This window comes from Musca autumnalis, unplaced genomic scaffold, assembly GCF_047663935.1.
Source record: "Musca autumnalis isolate F117 unplaced genomic scaffold, ASM4766393v1 scaffold_5, whole genome shotgun sequence".
Taxonomy (NCBI): Eukaryota; Metazoa; Arthropoda; class Insecta; order Diptera; family Muscidae; genus Musca; species Musca autumnalis.
Window position 1 is genome coordinate 210,146,981 of NW_027412088.1, and position 19,958 is coordinate 210,166,938.

The window sequence follows — 19,958 nt, forward strand, 5'->3', positions numbered from 1 at the left end:
GGGTTCTTTCGTATCTGATTGACACGGAGCTACTCAACATCATTGTTCCGGCCAGCGGCTGCCACCACAGTGTACATACATATGTTTGTATTTGTTTCGTTTTTCTGTGTTGGGAGCAGCATATCCCGAAATGCCTGCTCCGAATTCTTTTGGTCCGTGCCGGGACGGAGGAAAACCCAGGACCAATATATTTGTGCTCGGTTTGTCACATCCGCATCTTCACCTACATCCAGCCTTCGGTGAGATGCTATATATGTCAGGAGTGGGTAAATCTAAAGGGTTGCTCTGGACTTGTCCACGTGAGGGACTACGACAGGGACTGTGTTTGCTGCATGCTGCGTGAATACAGTCCCCAGTGAGTCGTCATCGGATTACGAAACTCCCTCGTCGTCAGATTATGAAACTCCCCTCGTCAGCAACCGCACACGCAGCCTTTAACACCAGCCTTTGTTGTCCCAATCCCGAGGGTGTTTGTCAGTTCTCCTACCGGGCGCGTCCCCACCGGCGGATAGGGGGAGGTGGATGGTCGGGCTACTCTATCATTTACGAGGGAAATCACTTGTGACATGACCCGTCTAGGGTGGAGTGGCACGACCACCTACCTCTGGAACCTCTGAGGTTCCCGCGGACAAAAAACTGACTACGGGGGTGTTCCCCTAAAACAAAAAACAAACATGGAGGACAAAGAAGGAATAAAAGTTACGGTGCAGGGCCTAAATAACCCAGTACCGGCGGGGAATAGTGATCTGCCTGCGAGTCACACCTCGTCGTCATCAAGCGATCGTGAGCAAACATCTCCCACAGATGTGGGTGCCTTGGCATCTGTGGTCGACGGTACTGCTACAAGCACGCAACCGAAAGGTAAAAAAGATGAGGAGAAAGGGAAGCGAAGGGGGAGTTTAATCTGGACCCAGCCATCCGAGGATGGGAGCGACCCTGACTCCGAATCAGACAGCAGTTGCAAAATCAACACCACCGTTGTGGAGAAGCCCGTTAACGAGGAGGTCCACAAGATGGTAGAAGAGGTAAGCGAAAGCATATCTAAACTTACAAAGGAGAAAAAAGTTCGGTGGACTGGAGCCCAGAGACGTAGGTACCAGAGGATCCAGGCACAGCTAAACAAAAAACAGCGGGCCGCACCAAAAGAGATCAACAATCCCTCCACTTCCTCGGAAGCGGCGAAGAGGATTAGATCTCCAGAGGAAGAAAATACCGCCAAACCAAGTAAGAAGAAAATGAGCTTCCCACCATCAAATGCCCCAAGCAATTCCTCTCAAAACCCACGCGAAGGAGACTGCCCAAAGAACCCTTCGACGGAGGGCGAAAAGGAGTGCTCGGGCACGAAGAAGGTGAGCGCGACCGCGGAATCCTCTGGAAGTACCAAGGGCTCTGATAAGAAGCCCAGGGCCTTCCAGAAGAGGAAGATGGGCGCAGAGACTGGCTCGGAGCCGCCATCTACTTACGCCAAGGTGGCCAGGAAGAACTACAGGGACGAGAGGTGCTATGCAGTGATCGATACCAGTAGAGGGTCCGGCAGATTACCTAAAGAACACCAGCAGGCCATCGAAAATATGGTCAGCGATAAAATACTGGAACACATTCTAAAGAGTGGGCCAATAAAAATAGTCAGCAGCGAGCTCAAAGGGGACCTTTTAGTATACCACTTGGGACCGCACGCGAACCCGGCCGCTCTCGAGGAAGTCATCAACAGTGTGACAACTCCTTGGGAAGGCGGAAAATTGAAGCTGGTGAGGAAGGACGAGATACCTCATCTGACTAAAGCGACGGTTTACGTCAAAGGGTATGGCTGCAAGTTCGAGACAGAACGCATGCTCGAGGTCTTTGGCAAGCAAAATGAGACCTTGGAAGTGAAGAGGTGGGAAGTCTTCCACAGGGAGGAGAAAGAGGATGGCACTCTCCTTGTGGTTGGAATTGACGACCTCTCACTATCCAGTCTTACAAAGACAAAGGGTAAGGCGTACTACATCTGTAATGCAGTCACCTTTAAAGTTGGAAGGGCACGAGTCGGGGAAGAAGAAGAGGATGCCCACCAAACCAGCAAGGAGGACAAACCACCGAGCAATTCCGAAGAGGGGGTCGAAGCCATCAGCGACTCCCAAGAAGCACGATTACTGGATGACTCATGATTGAGGTCATCCAGATAAACCTCCATCGGAGCGAAACGGCAACTCAAGCCCTGATGGATAAAATAAACAAAGGTAAAATACACATCGGTTTAATCCAGGAACCTTGGACCGTAAAGAACAAGGTTTCCGGACTAAACCACATTAATTACCAACTCTTTTACGCTAATACAGGAAACCGACCGAGGACCTGTATTATATGCCATAAAAACTTATGCTTTCTTTTCTCCCCAGAGTTGTCAACCTCGGACGCCACAGTGTTGAAGCAAGGGAATGGTAATATATACCTCGCATCAATCTACCTGCCGTTCGACTCGCCGACATTACCACCTTCGTCGGAGCTACAGCAACTGGTGAGGAAAATCAAGCAAACAGGTAACGAAGTACTAGTAGGTAGCGATGCTAACTCTCACCACATTTCGTGGGGTAGTACTAATACTAACAAGAGGGGTCAATCCCTTCTAGAATTTTTGAATACTAACGACCTGATAACCCTTAACATAGGAAATACACCAACCTTTGTTAACAGAGTTAGGGAGGAAGTATTAGATGTAACAATATGTTCAGAAAATCTAATAAACGAGGTACATGAGTGGAGAGTTTCAAAGGAACACTCCTTCTCTGACCATAGGTATATTAGGTTTAAAATATCAAGGCCACCGCCGAATCCGATAACTTTCCGAAATAAATCCAAAACTAATTGGGCTAAATTCGGAAAACAAGTTAAAGATAGACTAGGGCAAGAAGTTGAGGTTTGCCTAAGCAAAGAAGATATTGATAGGAATGTCAATAAACTAACAGAGGCTCTAGTAAGGTCTTTCGAAGAAAGTTGTCCACTTCGAGAGAGGAAATCTGCCTACGAAAAACCCTGGATGACAGGGGAAATTCGTAACAAAGGCAAAGAGGTCCGAAGACTTTACAATAGGGCAAAACGTAAAAAAGCAGCTGTATTCTGGGACAACTACCAAACAAAACTAAAAGAATACAACAAAATGACAAGAAACGCCAAACGAAACTCCTGGAAGCTTTTTTGTGAACAGGTAGATAGCGTGAATGACGTCTCTAAAATTAAAAAGTTTCTATCTTAAACTCACTCACAACCCGAGCTTCTGGTTGATGAGACGGGTAAAAAGATGGAAACAGCCGAGGAAACTCTAAGCCTTCTGATGAGAACGCACTTCCCGTCGAGTACTACGGCACATACGGTGTCACCGATGGAGATAGCTTATGCATCAGAAGAAGCACCAAAAATCAACAACTTGATGATTAAAGAAGCAATAATGAGCTTCTCACCATACAAAGCAGCGGGACCAGACCAGATTTTCCCAGCCTTACTTCAAAGGGAAGTGGACTATATTTCGTCCAATCTGGTCGAGATTTTCAATGCTTGCTTAAACTTTGCGTATACTCCATTGGCCTGGCAAGAGGCAAGGGTAGTATTCATTCCCAAGCCCGGCAAGTCAAGTTATGCAATACCAAAATCTTATCGTCCGATAAGTTTAACTTCATTCTTACTCAAAACAATGGAACGGACGGTCGACACCATGATAAAGAGTAACATCCCTAACGATATGCTCAAGTACAAACAACATGCATACGTAAAAGGTAGATCAGTGGAAACCGCATTACATGAGGTAGTACACCACATAGAGAGAACCTTCGAGATGAAATTGTATACTCTCGCAGTTTGCATCGACATCGAAGGAGCGTTCAACAACGTCAGCACCGAAACGCTAATCCACTCCTTAGACGAGTTTCAGGTAAACCGGGCCTTGAGGCACTGGATAGACCACATGCTAAGGAATAGATGGATAAGCTGCGCGCTACAAGACGTAACAAAAAGAGACAAAGTTGGTCAGGGGACGCCACAGGGAGGAATACTATCACCTCTCCTATGGGTTACCACCATAAATAGTCTACTAAGGAACTTAACCGACGAAGGATTTGAACCCATCTGCTATGCAGACGACGTTATAATACTTCTTAGGGGAAAGAATCCAAATATACTCTGTAGAAGGGCCGAAACGGCTCTAAAAATAGCATACAACTGGGCTAGACCGAGAGGTCTAAATGTCAACCCGGAAAAAACAGAATTATGTCTATTCACTAGGAAAACGAAAATAGGAGCTTACGAAGAACCCGTTTTCCTAGATAAGATGATAAACATTTCTCCAACAATTAAGTACCTGGGAGTAATTCTAGACAGGAAACTTAAATGGAGAGACCATATTCAGGAAAGGGCTAATAAAGCCCACAGATGTTGGTCAACCTGCAGAAGAGCTATAGGCTCAAAATGGGGTTTCAATCCTAGGATGACACACTGGTTATACAGAAGCGTAATTAGACCGATTCTAACTTACGCTTCTGTGGTATGGTGGACAGCTACGGACAAGAAATGCAACGTAAAAGTACTGCAAAAAGTCCAAAGAACGTGCTGCTTAAGTATTAGCGGGGCAATGAGGACTACACCAACTAGGGCTTTAGAGACAATTTTATTTGTCCACCCAATAGAAATTCAGGTAAGGTATGAGGCAGCCATCGCAGCTATAAGACTTAAGTCGATGAGCGAGTGGATCGTAAGAGACCACCAAACATACCACCAAAACATATTACAGGTTACAACGGGTGAGTCAATAGATCATATTGTATCAGACCGTATACCTGAAACAATTGAATCCGCCTTGTGTGAAATTTTAATACCAGACAGGGACATGTGGATCGATGGAACCCTAGAACGGATGCCAACTGGAAGCTGTGGGTTCACAGATGGGGCCGTTCTAGGGGGGAGAACGGGTCTGGGTCTATATATCGAAGACCAGGAAACTAGAATCTCCCTTCGACTGCCGGATCATAATACGATCCTACAGGCCGAAATCCGAGCGATCACAGAGTGTCTGAACTGGTTTAAAGCTAACACAAGGCCAATCACTGTAAACATCCTAACGGACAGTAAAGCAGCAATTAAAGCAATAACAAGCAAGACGGTGAAATCAAAAACTGTCCTGCAGTGTAAAAAATCAATCAACGACTACTCCCACCATGGTTCTGTTAACATTATATGGGTACCAGGACATAAAGGGATTAGGGGTAACGAGATAGCCAACTCCTTGGCAAGGCAAGCCAGAGAGCAAGCTACGATAAGCCTAGATAATGCTAAGCCTTTAAAAGCGACGCGTCTAGAGTTAAAAGCATGGGCAGAAAACGCCCATACATCCCTCTGGAACACTGAAGAGAAAGGGAAAAATACAAAAATCCTCTGGGGAAACCCAGACCAGGATAAAACAAAGGAACTCCTGCAAATGAGTAAAAAAGACATTAGTAGACTGACAGGCATCTTTACAGGACACCTAGGGCTACAAGCACACCTGCACAAAATCGGTTGTGCAGAAAGCAGCGAATGCAGAGCATGCGGAGAGGACGACGAAACGTTGGAACACTATCTCTGTCATTGCCCAGCCTTCGCGACGCTAAGAAACCAATTTCTAGGAAATAACACTATACCAGAACTCCACCAAATTAGGGCAAGCGAGTTCAAAAACTTAAGAGATTATGTCAATGGCACAGAATTTCTTAACTGATAAATTTATTTTCTTTTCAATAAATTAAGCAATAAAAAATTTATTCCCCTTAGGCTTCCGAAATTAGAGCGCACAACAGGCCTATACTGGCTTAAGTGTATGCCCCATACGGGCATGTGGCGATTCTTATATTCACCCCTCTTTTCAACCTAACCTAACCTAACCTAACCTGTTGTCCCAATCCCGGAAAATGCATCCTTTTTGTAGATTTCATAGTAGATTTCATTAGTCGGAGGAATATCAAGGTCGCTGCGGTGCAAGAAACCAAGCTCAATAACAACTGTAGCTTACAACGTTGTGATGGTTACAACGTGCTAAGGAATGATCGCACAGAAAGTGGAGGTGGAGTAGCTTTGCTATTGCACAAGTCTGTCCAATACAGACCTACAGTGCTGCTCAAAACATTTGCAACTCAGACGCCTATATCACATACAGTCAATTTTTAGGGACGTTTTGAAATATGTTTGTTTTTGTTATTCGATATTTTTTTCACCATATTTTCAAGATCTAAAAAGGATTATTCAGTTATGAACACTTATGTTTAAAAAATGTGTGAATTATCGGAGGAACACATGTTTTAGCCTGCTCAAAACATTTGCAACTCCGTGGTACGAATATCTATTAGTTCATTTTTGACAAGTTTTTTGTATTGATCAAATCAAATTGTGTTTAATCAGAAGAAGGGGACAAAAAGCTTTTATGAGGAGTACATTTTATCCCACACATGTTTACTTTTGATAGACAAGTATGCCGAAAACAAGACATGTCTAATTTTTTAAGAAAAACTTAAATTATGACCAGAAATTTTTATCAACATCACAATATGTAAAACAGAGCTGGATACCGCGTAAAAATAACTAAAATCGTCATAAGATGGGAAGGAGATGCAAGGACAACAACATCTACTGCAGGGGATGATCAAATAATCATACGAATTATTAAGCAGATCTCTCAGAGGTCATCAACAGATGTTAGAAAAAGACTTGACACCGATAAATCTATGCAAACACCTCCGATACATACCAAAATAGGCAAATTTTGGGAAAACAGTAATTTCCAGGAAAATTGGAATTTTTCATAGAAATTATGCAAAAAATGTGTGGTAATGTTTTTGGAGTAGTGAAACCTTGTACTTCTCCTCGATATAAAATCAATATTTAAGTTATATTACTTGAAACAATTTGATTGATCACCAAAACGAAAGATAATAGAATTTGTCCCCTTATACAAAAAAGTTGACCGAAATTGTAGAAGGTGTTTTATATTGCCCAGGAGGTATTTTTATGGACAGAAATGTTACAGGATACATGAGGTCTAGATATTTATCATATCCAAGAACTAATCTGACAGGTAGCACGTCAAAATCTCACCATGTACACGCCAGAACTGTCGTATAACAGAATGGTTTTGCATAATACCGCATCTAAACGTATATATAACCACTTTAAATTAGTAATTTTTTGAAAATATGCTTAAGTTCTTATCGAACCCAATCAGCTATAGTAATCTAAATTCATATAGGAGGTTCCGGGGCTCCAATCTGGACTCTAGACTATTAAATATCGAATTAAACCTTGGTATTTAGCAATTATCCTTAGATCACAGGATTCCAAAGGATATATTATTTTATTTAATTAACTGGTTTCCTTAACGATGTTTCCAGATAATAATTAAAATGTTTAATTCACAATATATTATCAAAACAAAAAAAAAATTCTTCAAATTTTGAATCAAATTTCCTCAGTTGCAAATGTTTTGAGCAGGACCAAAAGTGAGTTCGAGCTTTGTTTTGTATATTTTTTGTAAAATAAGTGAAACTTTTGCAAACTAATTTTTAAATCTTTAAAAAGGATTCAATAAACAATCAATCTACAAAAATATTGGCATTTCAAATCCACAAACTACCTCAGAACTATATAAAATATGAACTTGTCATTCCAGTTGCAAATGTTTTGAGCAGCACTGTATCTCGCCTGAGCATGTCTCTAATGACCCGCACATGGACTGTATGGAACTGCCGAGAGAGTTACTGAACGTATACATCCCGCCGAGAAATAGCTGTATGTCAGATAACGAGCCTGACATTAGCCCGCTTTTGGAAGGTCATAATCGTCTGGTCCTTGAAGACTTTAATGCGCATCATGAGATGTGGCATTCGGCCCTCGGAAAGAGCAGATTGATAGCTCTACGTTTTACACGGTCAATGAGGACGCCCCTACCAGAATTAGAGGAGAGTGTCACAGTTCGCTAGACATAACCATCGTGTCACCTGGTCTGACAAATGACGATACCTGGCATTATAAGACCACCCGATTTCATTACCTCTGAACCCCGCACATTCGTCAATCATAAAAAAGCTGATTGGCCGGGTTTCTGAGAACTGCCCAATCCTTCTGATGTTCCGGTAGCGGAACGGACGTTCCGAGACATAATCACTGCTGCAGCCGCTCGCCATATCCCTGCTGGTCGAATACCCGAAGTAAGGACAAACTTCCCAGCAGAGGCGAAGGGATTAGCAAATGAGCGTGTTGAGCATCGTCGAACCAACCAATGACCCAGCTGACACTGGAAGTTAACAGGCTGGTCGGCGAGCATAAGCGCAACAAGTGGTGAAATCACCTGAAGAGTTGCAACATTGGAACCGGTATAGGTGAATTGTGGGAAACGGTTAAAGCCACTCTCGAATCCTGGAAGAAGGGAAGATAGGACCTCAGTCACGTTTGGAGAGTTATTTCAATCGACAGTTTGTCGAGCACCCCGAGAATGACAGGGCGAAGAGAAGAGTATTACGTCGCATCAGATCTCTTCCTGCCGAGGAGGAACCACCACAGTTTACAATGGATGATGTTGTCAATGCCATCAGGAACGCTAAATCATCCAAAGCGTTGGGCCCTGATGGAATCTCCATGGTAATGCTGAAGCAGCTGGATGAGCCGAGAGTGGAGTAAAGTTCTCAACTTGTCGCTATCCACCCTCATTTTTCGGCAAGGGGATGCCAGCAAAAGTGAATCGTACAGGTCGATTTCGCTTTTGTCGCCCTTAGCAAAGACCCTTGAGGTCTTAGTCCTACCCAGTATCAGAAATAGGTATCAAGTTGCCGATCATCAGCATGGATTCCGTAAGCAGCACAGCCTTTGATACAGTCAGGCATTCCACACTGTTTGAGGACATTGAGCAGACAACCCTCCGGCCAAGCTTGAAACGTTGGATAGTCAATAATATGTGTGGACGCCAGTCGTACGTGGAATTCATGAACAAGAAGTCCAAAGTCCGTAGAGTGAAACAGGGAGTTCCCCAAGGTGGGGTGATATCTCCGGAACTGTTTAACCTCTAACCTCCAAACGGCATCGAGATCGTAACGTATGCGGATGGTTGCACGATCCTGGCGTCAGGTACCTATCCTGATGACATCTGTGAAAGACTGAACAACTATTTAACCGATCTTACTACATTTTTCCATTCGAGGAATATGCAGATTTCCGCCACAAAATCAACAGCCACTCTGTTCACCACATGGACAGCGCAGTTTGAAAGAGAATTGAATGTCGTGGTCGACGGAGCAGAATTCCGAGCACTACTTTCAAGTTGTGCGCGCACGCCACAGCTATCTGCGACAAACTGAAAAGTAGGAACTAGGACCTCAAGTCCCTAGCCGGCAGCACTCGGGGTGCAGATAAAGAAACCTTGTTGACCACATATAACGCAATAGGTCGGTCTGTGGTAAGCTATGCGGCACTAGTTTGGTCCCCGGGAATTAGAAAAATATTCAAACCTGCCAGAATGCCGACCTGAGAACAGCAACAGGAGGCCTCCTCAAGTCTTCAGTGGACCATCTACATGAGGAGGCAAAGACTCTTCCAGTAAAGCAACACAATGAGATGCTTTCGTTGCAGTACTTGCTTGGGTGTTACCGTGAGAACCATCCCAATCACCATCTGCTGGCTAGGCCCGACACATTCAGGCATATCAGGAAGGATATTCATGCTCTAGAGAGGAAGGTCCAACAATATAGGAGAGTACCCCTAGATCAACAGGCATATCAAGCAGGTTTAAATAGTATTCACACGGATGCAATTGCTAAGGCCATAAGCTAATATATTGTGAATAAAGTTCTCGAAATTCATCCCCCATCTATCGAGGCTGAGGAGCGTCAAACTAGAGTAGTTTTAGCTCAACTACGCTCGGGATATTGCAGTCGCCTAAATTCTCATTGGGCGGAAAGACATCTGCCCAGTATGCGGCATGGGCCCGCACGACACAAAACACCTTTTCAACTGCCCAGCCAAACCTACTCATCTAACTCCAGTGAATCTGTGGTTACATCCCATCGAAGCAGCCTCTTTCCTGGAACTGGAGATAGACCCAGAGTCAGATTGAACAGAAGAAGGAACATACAAACATAATAATAAACACTGTTACAACAACATATCCAACAGAGCCCTGATAATGCTGTGAAGTCTTTGATTTTTTTTCATCGATGTCGTTTGTATTGCCTGATTTTTGGAAATATATCGCATGCACCTTTTAGAGCGTTTTTTACATCAAGCTGGTTTTAATTAAACGGGCCATTTAATTGATAATTCCTCTGAGTAACTATAAAACTAAATTCCTGTTTTAGTATCCAGTGTAAATAAGGGTTGAATGGCCAACCATTACAGTTTACTTTACACCTGCAAGAACAGACTCACCAGCGCCACCTGTTGTGAGCTTTTCGCAAAAGAGAAAACTGTTGTCAGCTGAATAGAAATATGGGGATTTTTCATGTACACACTACGGGAACAGGAAAGTGGTAAAAATTGTAAAAACTTTTTAGTTCTGGAATTTAGCGCACATAAAACAGCGCACTCTGTTGTCATGTTCTTTTTCCTGTGAAAAATTGTTTCACTTATGCAACTTTTAACTTTATTGTAATTTACAGTTTCAAAATTGTTTAATCCATTATTCAAATTTAAGCCTTCCAGTTAGCCCAGGTCTTGATTTCATTCCACAAATTGGTACCGGGACATTCGGTGGAACCGACTTGACGATGACCGTACAAAGTGTAGCCGGAAACAATTTGACCACGGGAAACAGCAGCGGCCAATAGATTCTTGGCAGCAGCGATTTGAGCAGCAGTGGGTTTGTCGTTGTTGTAGTTACCCATGAAGGAGATACCAATGGATTTGGAGTTCCAGTTAGTGGCGTGAGCACCCAAAACGTTCCAGCCACGACCTTCATAGATGTTGCCATCACCACCGATCAAGAAGTTGTAACCGATATCAGCCCATCCCAAGGTCTTTTGGTGGTAATCTTGGATGTTTTTCATTTGTTGGATGCAAGCGGCCTTGGTGGAGCAGTAGGCACCAGCGGTGTGATGGATGACGGCGTATGACAAGCCATTGGCCAAAGATGTTTTACTGGTGGCAGCAGCACCACCCCATTCTGACTTGGAGATGATGGTAACGCCAAAAACGGCCTGGGCGCAGAATAGAACGGCCAAGAGACCAAATATAGCTTTTGATACCATTGCTATGCTTTTAACTTAACACAACTGATGCTTTCCTCACACTTTACTGATGTTTATATAGGAACGCAGAAGAGGTAAATATTTTTGTTTGGTATTAGCAGTGTGCAGTTCTGTAGGAGTTTTTTTTTTTTTTTATCAATGTGTCCACATATCGAAATCGCAAGAGGCGATGAAGTTTTATTTTACAGATAAGAATCTGATTACTTTGGTCAAATTTGCGATTTTATTTATTTTTCAATATGTGATATGATACGACTTGAGTTAAAATAAATCAGTACTCGGTGGTCATAATTTTTGCAGAAATTATCGTCCAGTCACGATAAGAAAAATACACTTGGGGAAGGTCTTTCTTCAGGTGGTATAAAATGGATGCCGCTCAGTCAGTTAAATCAGTTGTATTTTACCAAAGAACACAACAATGGTTTCTAAAGCTCTCTTCTCAGTTTTGGCAGTTCTATTCTGTGCCCAAGCCGTTTTTGGCGTTACCATCATCTCCAAGTCAGAATGGGGTGGTGCTGCTGCCACCAGTAAAACATCTTTGGCCAATGGCTTGTCATACGCTGTCATCCATCACACCGCTGGTGCCTACTGCTCCACCAAGGCCGCTTGCATCCAACAAATGAAAAACATCCAAGATTACCACCAAAAGACCTTGGGATGGGCTGATATCGGTTACAACTTCTTGATCGGTGGTGATGGCAACATCTATGAAGGTCGTGGCTGGAACGTTTTGGGTGCTCACGCCACTAACTGGAACTCCAAATCCATTGGTATCTCCTTTATGGGTAACTACAACAACGACAAACCCACTGCTGCTCAAATCGCTGCTGCCAAGAATCTATTGGCCGCTGCTGTTTCCCGTGGTCAAATTGTTTCCGGCTACACTTTGTACGGTCATCGTCAAGTCGGTTCCACCGAATGTCCCGGTACCAATTTGTGGAATGAAATCAAGACCTGGGCTAACTGGAAGGCTTAAGTTGCTCTTTTTGGTTGATTCAAAAGTAAATAAAGATTTGTATTAAAAAAAATATGAATTGTTGGATTGTATTTTTATTACATTAAAGGTCAAGAGTTCTGATTATTGCTCACAATTAAACTGACAAATGCCGCAAGGAAATTTTGCATAATTGAAATCTGGGCGTATAAAAAAAAACAAAAATAACTAAAATGTGTTCTTAGGTCGATTCTCGCATCGAAAGTGGTTTCTAAAAGCCTTTTGATCATTTTTTTTTTTCTTTATAAAATTTTTGATTTAAATTTAAAAATTTTAATATTTATGTTAAAACAAACGCTTAAAATGTCGTGATTTGTGAAAGAGACGAATTAGACTATTGTAGAATGGTCCGATATTGAAGATTATATTCAATTTTAGGATTTTGTATTAACGAACAAATGAAAGAAATATCTAGGAGTCTAACAATAAATTGCTCTACTCCGAAGCCTTGGATATAACGAACTATTTGTTTTGATCGTTTTTCCTATACTTATTTTACCTATTTTATTCACTCCAAACCATTGAACGCGATTAAAAGGAAAACACGGTTATAACGAACTAAAATGTTGATCCGCGAAGAGATTTTTATATACATTTACATATACATACATATGTTTAAAAGGGGCAAAAAATCTTCTGAATTTGAGCTCATTTTAATGTATTACGGTTATAATAAACAACGAATAATTTTTAAAGAAAACGCCTTTTCACTTCGAAGCTGACACATTTTTGAGTTTTGTAAAGATATCCTTTTTCTGCTAGGAGGTCAACTACAAAAATGGACAACAAGTAAAATATACAAGAAATGACCATTTATTATGGTAGAAGCTGTTTGGATTTTCAATGTTGCATACTGTTATCGAGACTTTACTGTATTTAAAGACGTGGCCTTGATCAAATTAATCCAAGCATTGAAGTAAGTTTTCATGGAATACTTTCTGAAATTATGAAGTTTAAAAAAACAGGACGCGACCAAAAAATCAATTACAAATATCATCTATACCAATACGTCTAAAGCTGAAAACAGATACAACGTTTGATTAAAGTTTTGCGTTGGGCGTCGAGAAAAAAACAACAACAACAGGGCGACGACGATACCAAAGTCCAGCGTTTATCTGTTTGCCGGCATATATTTCAAATGAATTTGAATTTTTCGGCATCATGCCCAACAGTGTAAAAACGGCCAAAACGACACAAAACTTTACCCAAACGTTGTATTTGTTTACAGCTTTAATCTTAATTGTTCGCCAAAGGATAAGGCCCAAATATCAATGGTCCGCTAGAAATATAAGAGTGGCCAAAGAAACAATCTCATGGAGAAGTTTTCTTTGGCGCCCCATATAACTCAAACAACCGTATTTACAATGAAGACAGCCCTTTTTACATTTATATGTCGCTGATTTTCAACAAAGGCAACATAACAAAAATGTCAGTTATACAACCGTGCCAGTGTTTCTCAATTCAAAAAATGCCATCATAATATTGAAAATCTCCTAAAAAAGAAACATTCCCATATGTTCTGCTCATCCCAAAATGTAGCTTAGAATTCAAAATTTGAAAAATAAAATGCGATTATTTTATATTTTATAAAATATATTTTATATTATATTTTATATATTATATTTTATAAAATGTATGCGATTATTTTATTATTTTTTTCTTTATTTTTGGAAAACTGAAGCCTTAAGCCTTCCAGTTGGCCCAGGTCTTGATTTCATTCCACAAATTGGTACCGGGACATTCGGTGGAACCGACTTGACGATGACCGTACAAAGTGTAGCCGGAAACAATTTGACCACGGGAAACAGCAGCGGCCAATAGATTCTTGGCAGCAGAGATTTGAGCAGCAGTGGGTTTGTCGCTGTTGTAGTTACCCATGAAGGAAATACCAATGGATTTGGAGTTCCAGTTGGTGGCGTGAGCACCCAAAACGTTCCAGCCACGACCTTCATAGATGTTGCCATCACCACCGATCAAGAAGTTGTAACCGATATCATCCCATCCCAAGGTCTTTTGGTGATAATCTTGGATGTTTTTCATTTGTTGGATGCAAGCGGCCTTGGTGGAACAGTAAGCACCAGCTGTGTGATGGATTACGGCATAGGACAAGCCATTGGCCAGAGTGGTTTTACCTTTGGCGGCAGCAGCACCCCATTCCGATTTAGAGATGATGGTAACGCCAAAAACGGCTTGGGCACAGAAGAGAACGGCCAAGAGGCTGAATAAAGTTTTCGATACCATTGCTATGCTTGTCAATAACACAACTGATAAATTCTGCTCCATTGCTCAGAACTTATATAGGAAAAAAACAAAAGACTCAACGAATTTCTATAATAGATAAGAAAATAGTTGCTTTTGACATTATCTGCAATGTGTGATATACAGTCCATTAGGCCTTTAACTATATTGCCAGATATTTTAATCCAGTTAATAAACAATTCTATTTAATGAATTTATCTCCCAAATAAAGTGTGGCAGGCGAGAATTCCCATCTCGGAGAATTTATAATGTCCGAAAATTTATTTATTTAGTTCTGTAACAAGATTCTTGAATTTTTATTAGATTTGTGGTATTCAGTGGAAAGTTGACCGGCCTTTAGTGGGATTCTCTAACTATTTTATAATCTCTAACTAACTTATAATTTCGGTAATTAACGACGTTTTTCGATAAGTTAGGGATGAATAAAAAGTCGTCGTAAAGTTCTGCCGATAGTTTTGCGATTTAATTTTACCGATTTTTGTCGGTAACTCCTTAAGATTTTTCTCTATTAAAGAAAATATTATATTGTGTCATGGGTGTCATTAAGTCAACAATAGGGATATCGACACAAGACAATCCAACAAACCAACATTACTCGAACAAAACATCATATTTGAATTATAAATTCTTGTGTAGCCACTGGAGAATAAACGAAACTTGATTCTCTTGAAAATAATGAATGTGTATGCTAATTATTAGCTTATCCGTGTAATTGTAGAATGTATTTATACGAATTGTTTTTCGTAAATTTTATAAAATCAGACTGAATGGTATGTTGGGAAACTATGAAAATGTTTGTGTTTCAAAACCAACACAATAACAAAATATGTTTGTAGTTGTATGAGCAGCCCTAATTTAATTACAACTGAATTTTAATCCATTTCGTACTTGGTGTTCGATTTTTCAAATAGTAAAATCACTTTTTTTCAAAAAATATTTATGGATGAAAAAGGAAAAATTTTAAACAAGTTTTAGTATATATATTAAGTCTAGTCTGTCAGTAAATAAAAAATCTTCCCTTGAAAACTCCCTTTCCCCCATGATGGTAGGTAGAGGTACATTTTTATACCCTACACCACCTTGTGGCAAGGGGTATTATGTCTTTTTGCATTCGTTTGTAACATGCAAAAGGAAACGAGATAGACCCATAGATCCTTTTAGGGATATACATAGAATCACTTTCTGAGTCGATTTACGCATACCCGTCTGTCTGTCCGCCTGTCCATGTATTTTTGTAAACAAAGTACATTCGCATGAAAATTGGGGAAGATAGTTTTTTTGGCCAAAGGACGAACGCTATATATTTTGGTAAAAATCGGTTCAGATTTGGATATAGCCCACATATATATCTTCGCCCGATTTAAGGCATTTGGTGCACGAAACACGCTATATATGTCCGATTTCAATTAAATTTGGAATGTGCGACGGTATTTGGTCTAGAAATTAGTGTGCCAAATTATATAGAAATCGGTTCAAATTTGGCTATAGCTCCTATATATATTCTCGGCCGATTTTAGGTATTTGATGCACGAAACGCGCTATATATGTACGATTTCAATAAAATTTGGAATGTTTGGCGGGATTTGGCCTAGAAATAACTGTGGCAAATCATATCGAAATCGGTTCAGATTTGGATATAGCTCTCATATGTATATATTTTAGGCAGATTTGAGGTATTTGATGCACGAAACACGCTATATTTGTCCGATTTCAATGAAATTTGGAATGTGTGACGGCGGTTAGTCTAGAAATAACTGTGGCAAATTATATCGAAATCGGTTCAGATTTGGATATAGCTCCCATATATATATTTTCGACCGATTTGAGTTATTTGATGCACGAAGCACGCTATATATGTCCAATTTTGATGAAATTTGGACTATGTGACGGAATTTGGTCTACAAATAAATGTGAAAAATTATATCAAAATCTGTTCTGATTTGGATTTAGCTCCCATATATATTTTACATATTCACAGTGGTGTAGGGTATTATATAGTCGGCCCCGCCCGACTTTGATCCTTTCCTTACTGGTTGAAAACTACATTTTTGGATACTTTTTTACTTAATTTTAAAAAATTATTAAAAAAAATGAAATTTAAAAAATAATCGTGGGTAATTATTGCCAATATATGTATGTAACCGTTATATATAAAGAACATGATTTACATGCGCAAGGGCGACTTTACGTATGTGCATTTGTTTAGGATAATGCAGCTAAATCTCTGAAAAATCCCGAAAATCGGGCGGTACCGTTCTGAGGGGGGTAATCTAAAACGTGAACCAGTACTGACACATTTCCGGGGAAAAGTTTCGTAGGGCCAAATAAGACTCAGTACCATTTTTCAAGCATTTTTTCATTCAAAAATGCTAAAATAACTTAATAAAACAGTAAATAAATCATTTTTTACTTCTACACATATCGAAGCTTCACTCTCTCAACCTCGTAAGTTTTGGCATTATCAGCGAAAACATTTGCTTTATATATGCCATAATTTTTTTTCAATCTTGTTAAGTGTGCCAAAAATAATTTAAGCCAGGTAATAAATATTATTATTTAATCTAAACATATTTCCTATTGTTCTAGATTTTTTTTTGCGTTATCAATTAAATATTTTCATTTTACAAATGGTGCGAAAACATTGGATGTTGACAGTAGGTACGGAAATATAATAAACTCGTATATGTGAATCTAGTTAAATGTTTCAAGTGAAGAAACCGGCAATTATTTATGAGAACTTTATTCAAGAACTGCGTAAATTGTTTTCATAGGGGGTATTACCTATTTAAAAATTTTACAAATTCTGAATTTTAAAAAAGTTTTCGTTTGGGATTTGAAGTGCCACTAAAAATGAAGGGGTCATAATGTTTTCAGTAGTTCGACAACCCGGTTTTTGTAAATAAAATCTCCAAGTGCGGCCATAAATCATGATAAAACCTCATTGTTTTGTATTTCAAATTGCTTTGGTTTGCTCTGATTTCAGTTCGATGTTTCTATTTTTCGTGTTGTTTGTGTCGATCCGGTGGCGATAGAAACAAATCAAATTGAGGTATGAAAAAACAATAAATAAATAAAATCTTATTTTAGAATTTGCCGCTTCCAAAACAAAGCAAAAAAAAAACGGTGAAAATACACGACGTGTGACAATTAGTACGTGTGCGTCAATAAATGATAAGGACAACAGACTTAATGTTGCCAAACAAGCACGTGAAAATGTTGGGGGGAAATCAATAAATTTATCTTCGATTAGGATGATATATTACAGAGACATATCTTTTGGAAACTCGTTTGGCCTTAAATACTCTTCGAATCATTGAATTTTACAGTGAAATTTAATTCAGGATTCTCACTTCAATGATATTCACAATAATACACAATTTGGTAGACGACGACATTTATCCATTGCCTGCAGTTCAACATTCCATGATGCATCCGAATAGAAAAATGATTTTATTACTTTAGAATTCATGAAAGGAAAATAAGCACAAGGAGGAGCTTCTAATGGTGCACAAGAAAAAACTCAATTTATCTGCATTTAAAAGTTCACTTATGTCGGAAATCACAGCAGCAGTTGTTTGCAGCCACACCATCAGTGGCACGGCAAGAGCGCCATCACCATCAGACATAAGATGAGCTCATTAAACTGACAACATCATTAACATTTATAATGTTTAGAGCTGAGAACAGCAAAAGATTTAGGAGCCACTACCGACCGACTACGGCAGTAGTACCTAGAAGCATTGGAATGCCCTGCCACGGGTAAAAAGTGCTGCGAATTTTCTCCATTGCAAGCATGTTTTGGCACCAAAAAACAGCGGACAAAAGTGAGTTAAAAAAAAACAGAATTTGAAACATTACTCTTCTTTGGGTTTCACATTTGCGATGCATGCAACAATCATACCCGCAATGCTGGCACAAATGATTGCTAAATATCTGAGAGTTGTTTTTTAAGTGTTTCCACTCTCCCGGCTACCACCCACTTCCACTTCCCTTAAATGTATATTTAGCGAGAAAATATAAAATGGCGATTGTATCTGGAGAAGTTGCGGAGTGCAAGGCACCGCTCGGTTACCATGGTAACGACAGTAGTTTTGATTGTATTACAACAATGCTATCAACGCTTTTCTAGTGTTCGTTGTTAAATGAGCTGAAAATTTATTCAAATGTCACACCAAGAAATAAAAACGAAAAACAAAGATAACGAAGGGAGGGAGGGAAACTAAAAATATCCTTGCATTGATATGTAATCACCAAAAGAAATAGTGAATATTTATACGGGTACGCTAGCTACCTATCAGGCCGTTGTAAGCGAAAATGCAAAGGGTCTTGTTGATTGCAGCATTGTGATCATGCGGAACGCATAAAAAAGAAAATAGTTGTTAACTTAGTTTCATTGTTTGTTAATAGTTTTCATTTTAGAAAAAGGAATTCTTTTAGCATTTCATATTAATTTTCTTTTCAAATTTTAATGAATTATATCTTACTTACTTACTTAGATGGCTTGTACACTAAGCAGAACGTCTTGTTACACTGTGTGTAATTTTTTGAGTCATGGAAAATTAACCATATTCTGACACCGCAGCATGATAAAATAACAAAAATAAGAAGACACGTGTCCCGGCGTTTTTCCCTATCACTTCGAGTTTCGCGGTTATGTGCCCTTAAAGACCTGAGGCCTTGATGTCAAAAGGACTCATTTTACCAGGCTCATATCTTCTAAACCGCTAAGAATTTTGGTTTACACGTCGAAGCAAAGTTGTAGGTCTAGTTTTAAAGAATAATAATTGTGAGGACATCAAATCAATTTAACCTCATCTTCTGGGTCAAAATCGTCAAGGTCAAATTTCCGTCATAACTTTTTTTTCGGATTTTGGTTTCAGATATCAAACCGATCAAAATTGAAGCAAACAACCAACCACAAAAATGCCCCTTATATATCAATAAACAACTTTCTACAATATGTGAACTCTGTAGAAACGGTTCATAATGTCCAAGATAGCAAAACAAATGCTATTTTTATCCTCTTTTCTACGATTCCGGTTCATAGCCACCAAACCGTTCAAAATTCAAGAACATAATCAACTACAATAATGTAGCAAAGATATCAGTAAGCAACTTTCTGGAACATACGAACTGTCTATGACCCGTCCTTAAAGGTGAAAATAGCAAAAAAACTTTTGAAAATTTTGCATTTTTATACTTTTTTCTCCGACTTTGGTCCACAGATTCCGAACCGCTCACAAATTATGTATACTTCCAACTACTAAAATCTACCTAAGATTTCAATAAACAACTTTCTAGAACATATAAACATTCTAGGAATGATTCTTCATGCTCAAAATTTGATTCTTTTTGGCCATTCTTTCATGTTCTGGTCCGTAAATAACAAACCTTTCAAATTTCATTGAGTTTTGAACAGTTTGTTATTTCCAGACCTGAGCTGGGGGAAACGTTAAGAATAATTTAATTATTTGACG

General features: G+C 39.8%; 4 protein-coding genes across 4 annotated transcripts in view; 2 read left to right on the top strand and 2 right to left on the bottom strand.

The window, feature by feature from the left end:
• Positions 1-19,958, bottom strand: part of pcs (SH3 domain-binding protein parcas) — a 549,277-nt gene that overhangs the window by 222,991 nt on the left and 306,328 nt on the right. The window lies entirely within an intron of this gene.
• Positions 487-2,485, top strand: LOC141406635 (uncharacterized). Its single transcript, XM_073992467.1, has 2 exons — positions 487-2,219; positions 2,379-2,485. Exon 1 carries the CDS (start codon positions 675-677, stop codon positions 2,145-2,147), a length of 1,473 nt encoding a protein of 490 aa, XP_073848568.1. The 5' UTR covers positions 487-674; the 3' UTR covers positions 2,148-2,219; positions 2,379-2,485.
• LOC141386938 (peptidoglycan recognition protein 3-like) lies at positions 10,630-14,474 on the bottom strand. Its single transcript, XM_073955838.1, has 4 exons — positions 13,912-14,474; positions 13,449-13,501; positions 13,211-13,239; positions 10,630-11,242 (listed from the first exon to the last, which is right to left on the bottom strand). The coding sequence occupies exons 1-4, from the start codon at positions 14,461-14,463 to the stop codon at positions 10,671-10,673; spliced, it is 1,206 nt and encodes a 401-aa protein (XP_073811939.1). The 5' UTR covers positions 14,464-14,474; the 3' UTR covers positions 10,630-10,670.
• Positions 11,640-12,262, top strand: LOC141387585 (peptidoglycan-recognition protein SC2-like). Its single transcript, XM_073957475.1, has one exon. The coding sequence runs from the start codon at positions 11,647-11,649 to the stop codon at positions 12,202-12,204; it is 558 nt and encodes a 185-aa protein (XP_073813576.1). The 5' UTR covers positions 11,640-11,646; the 3' UTR covers positions 12,205-12,262.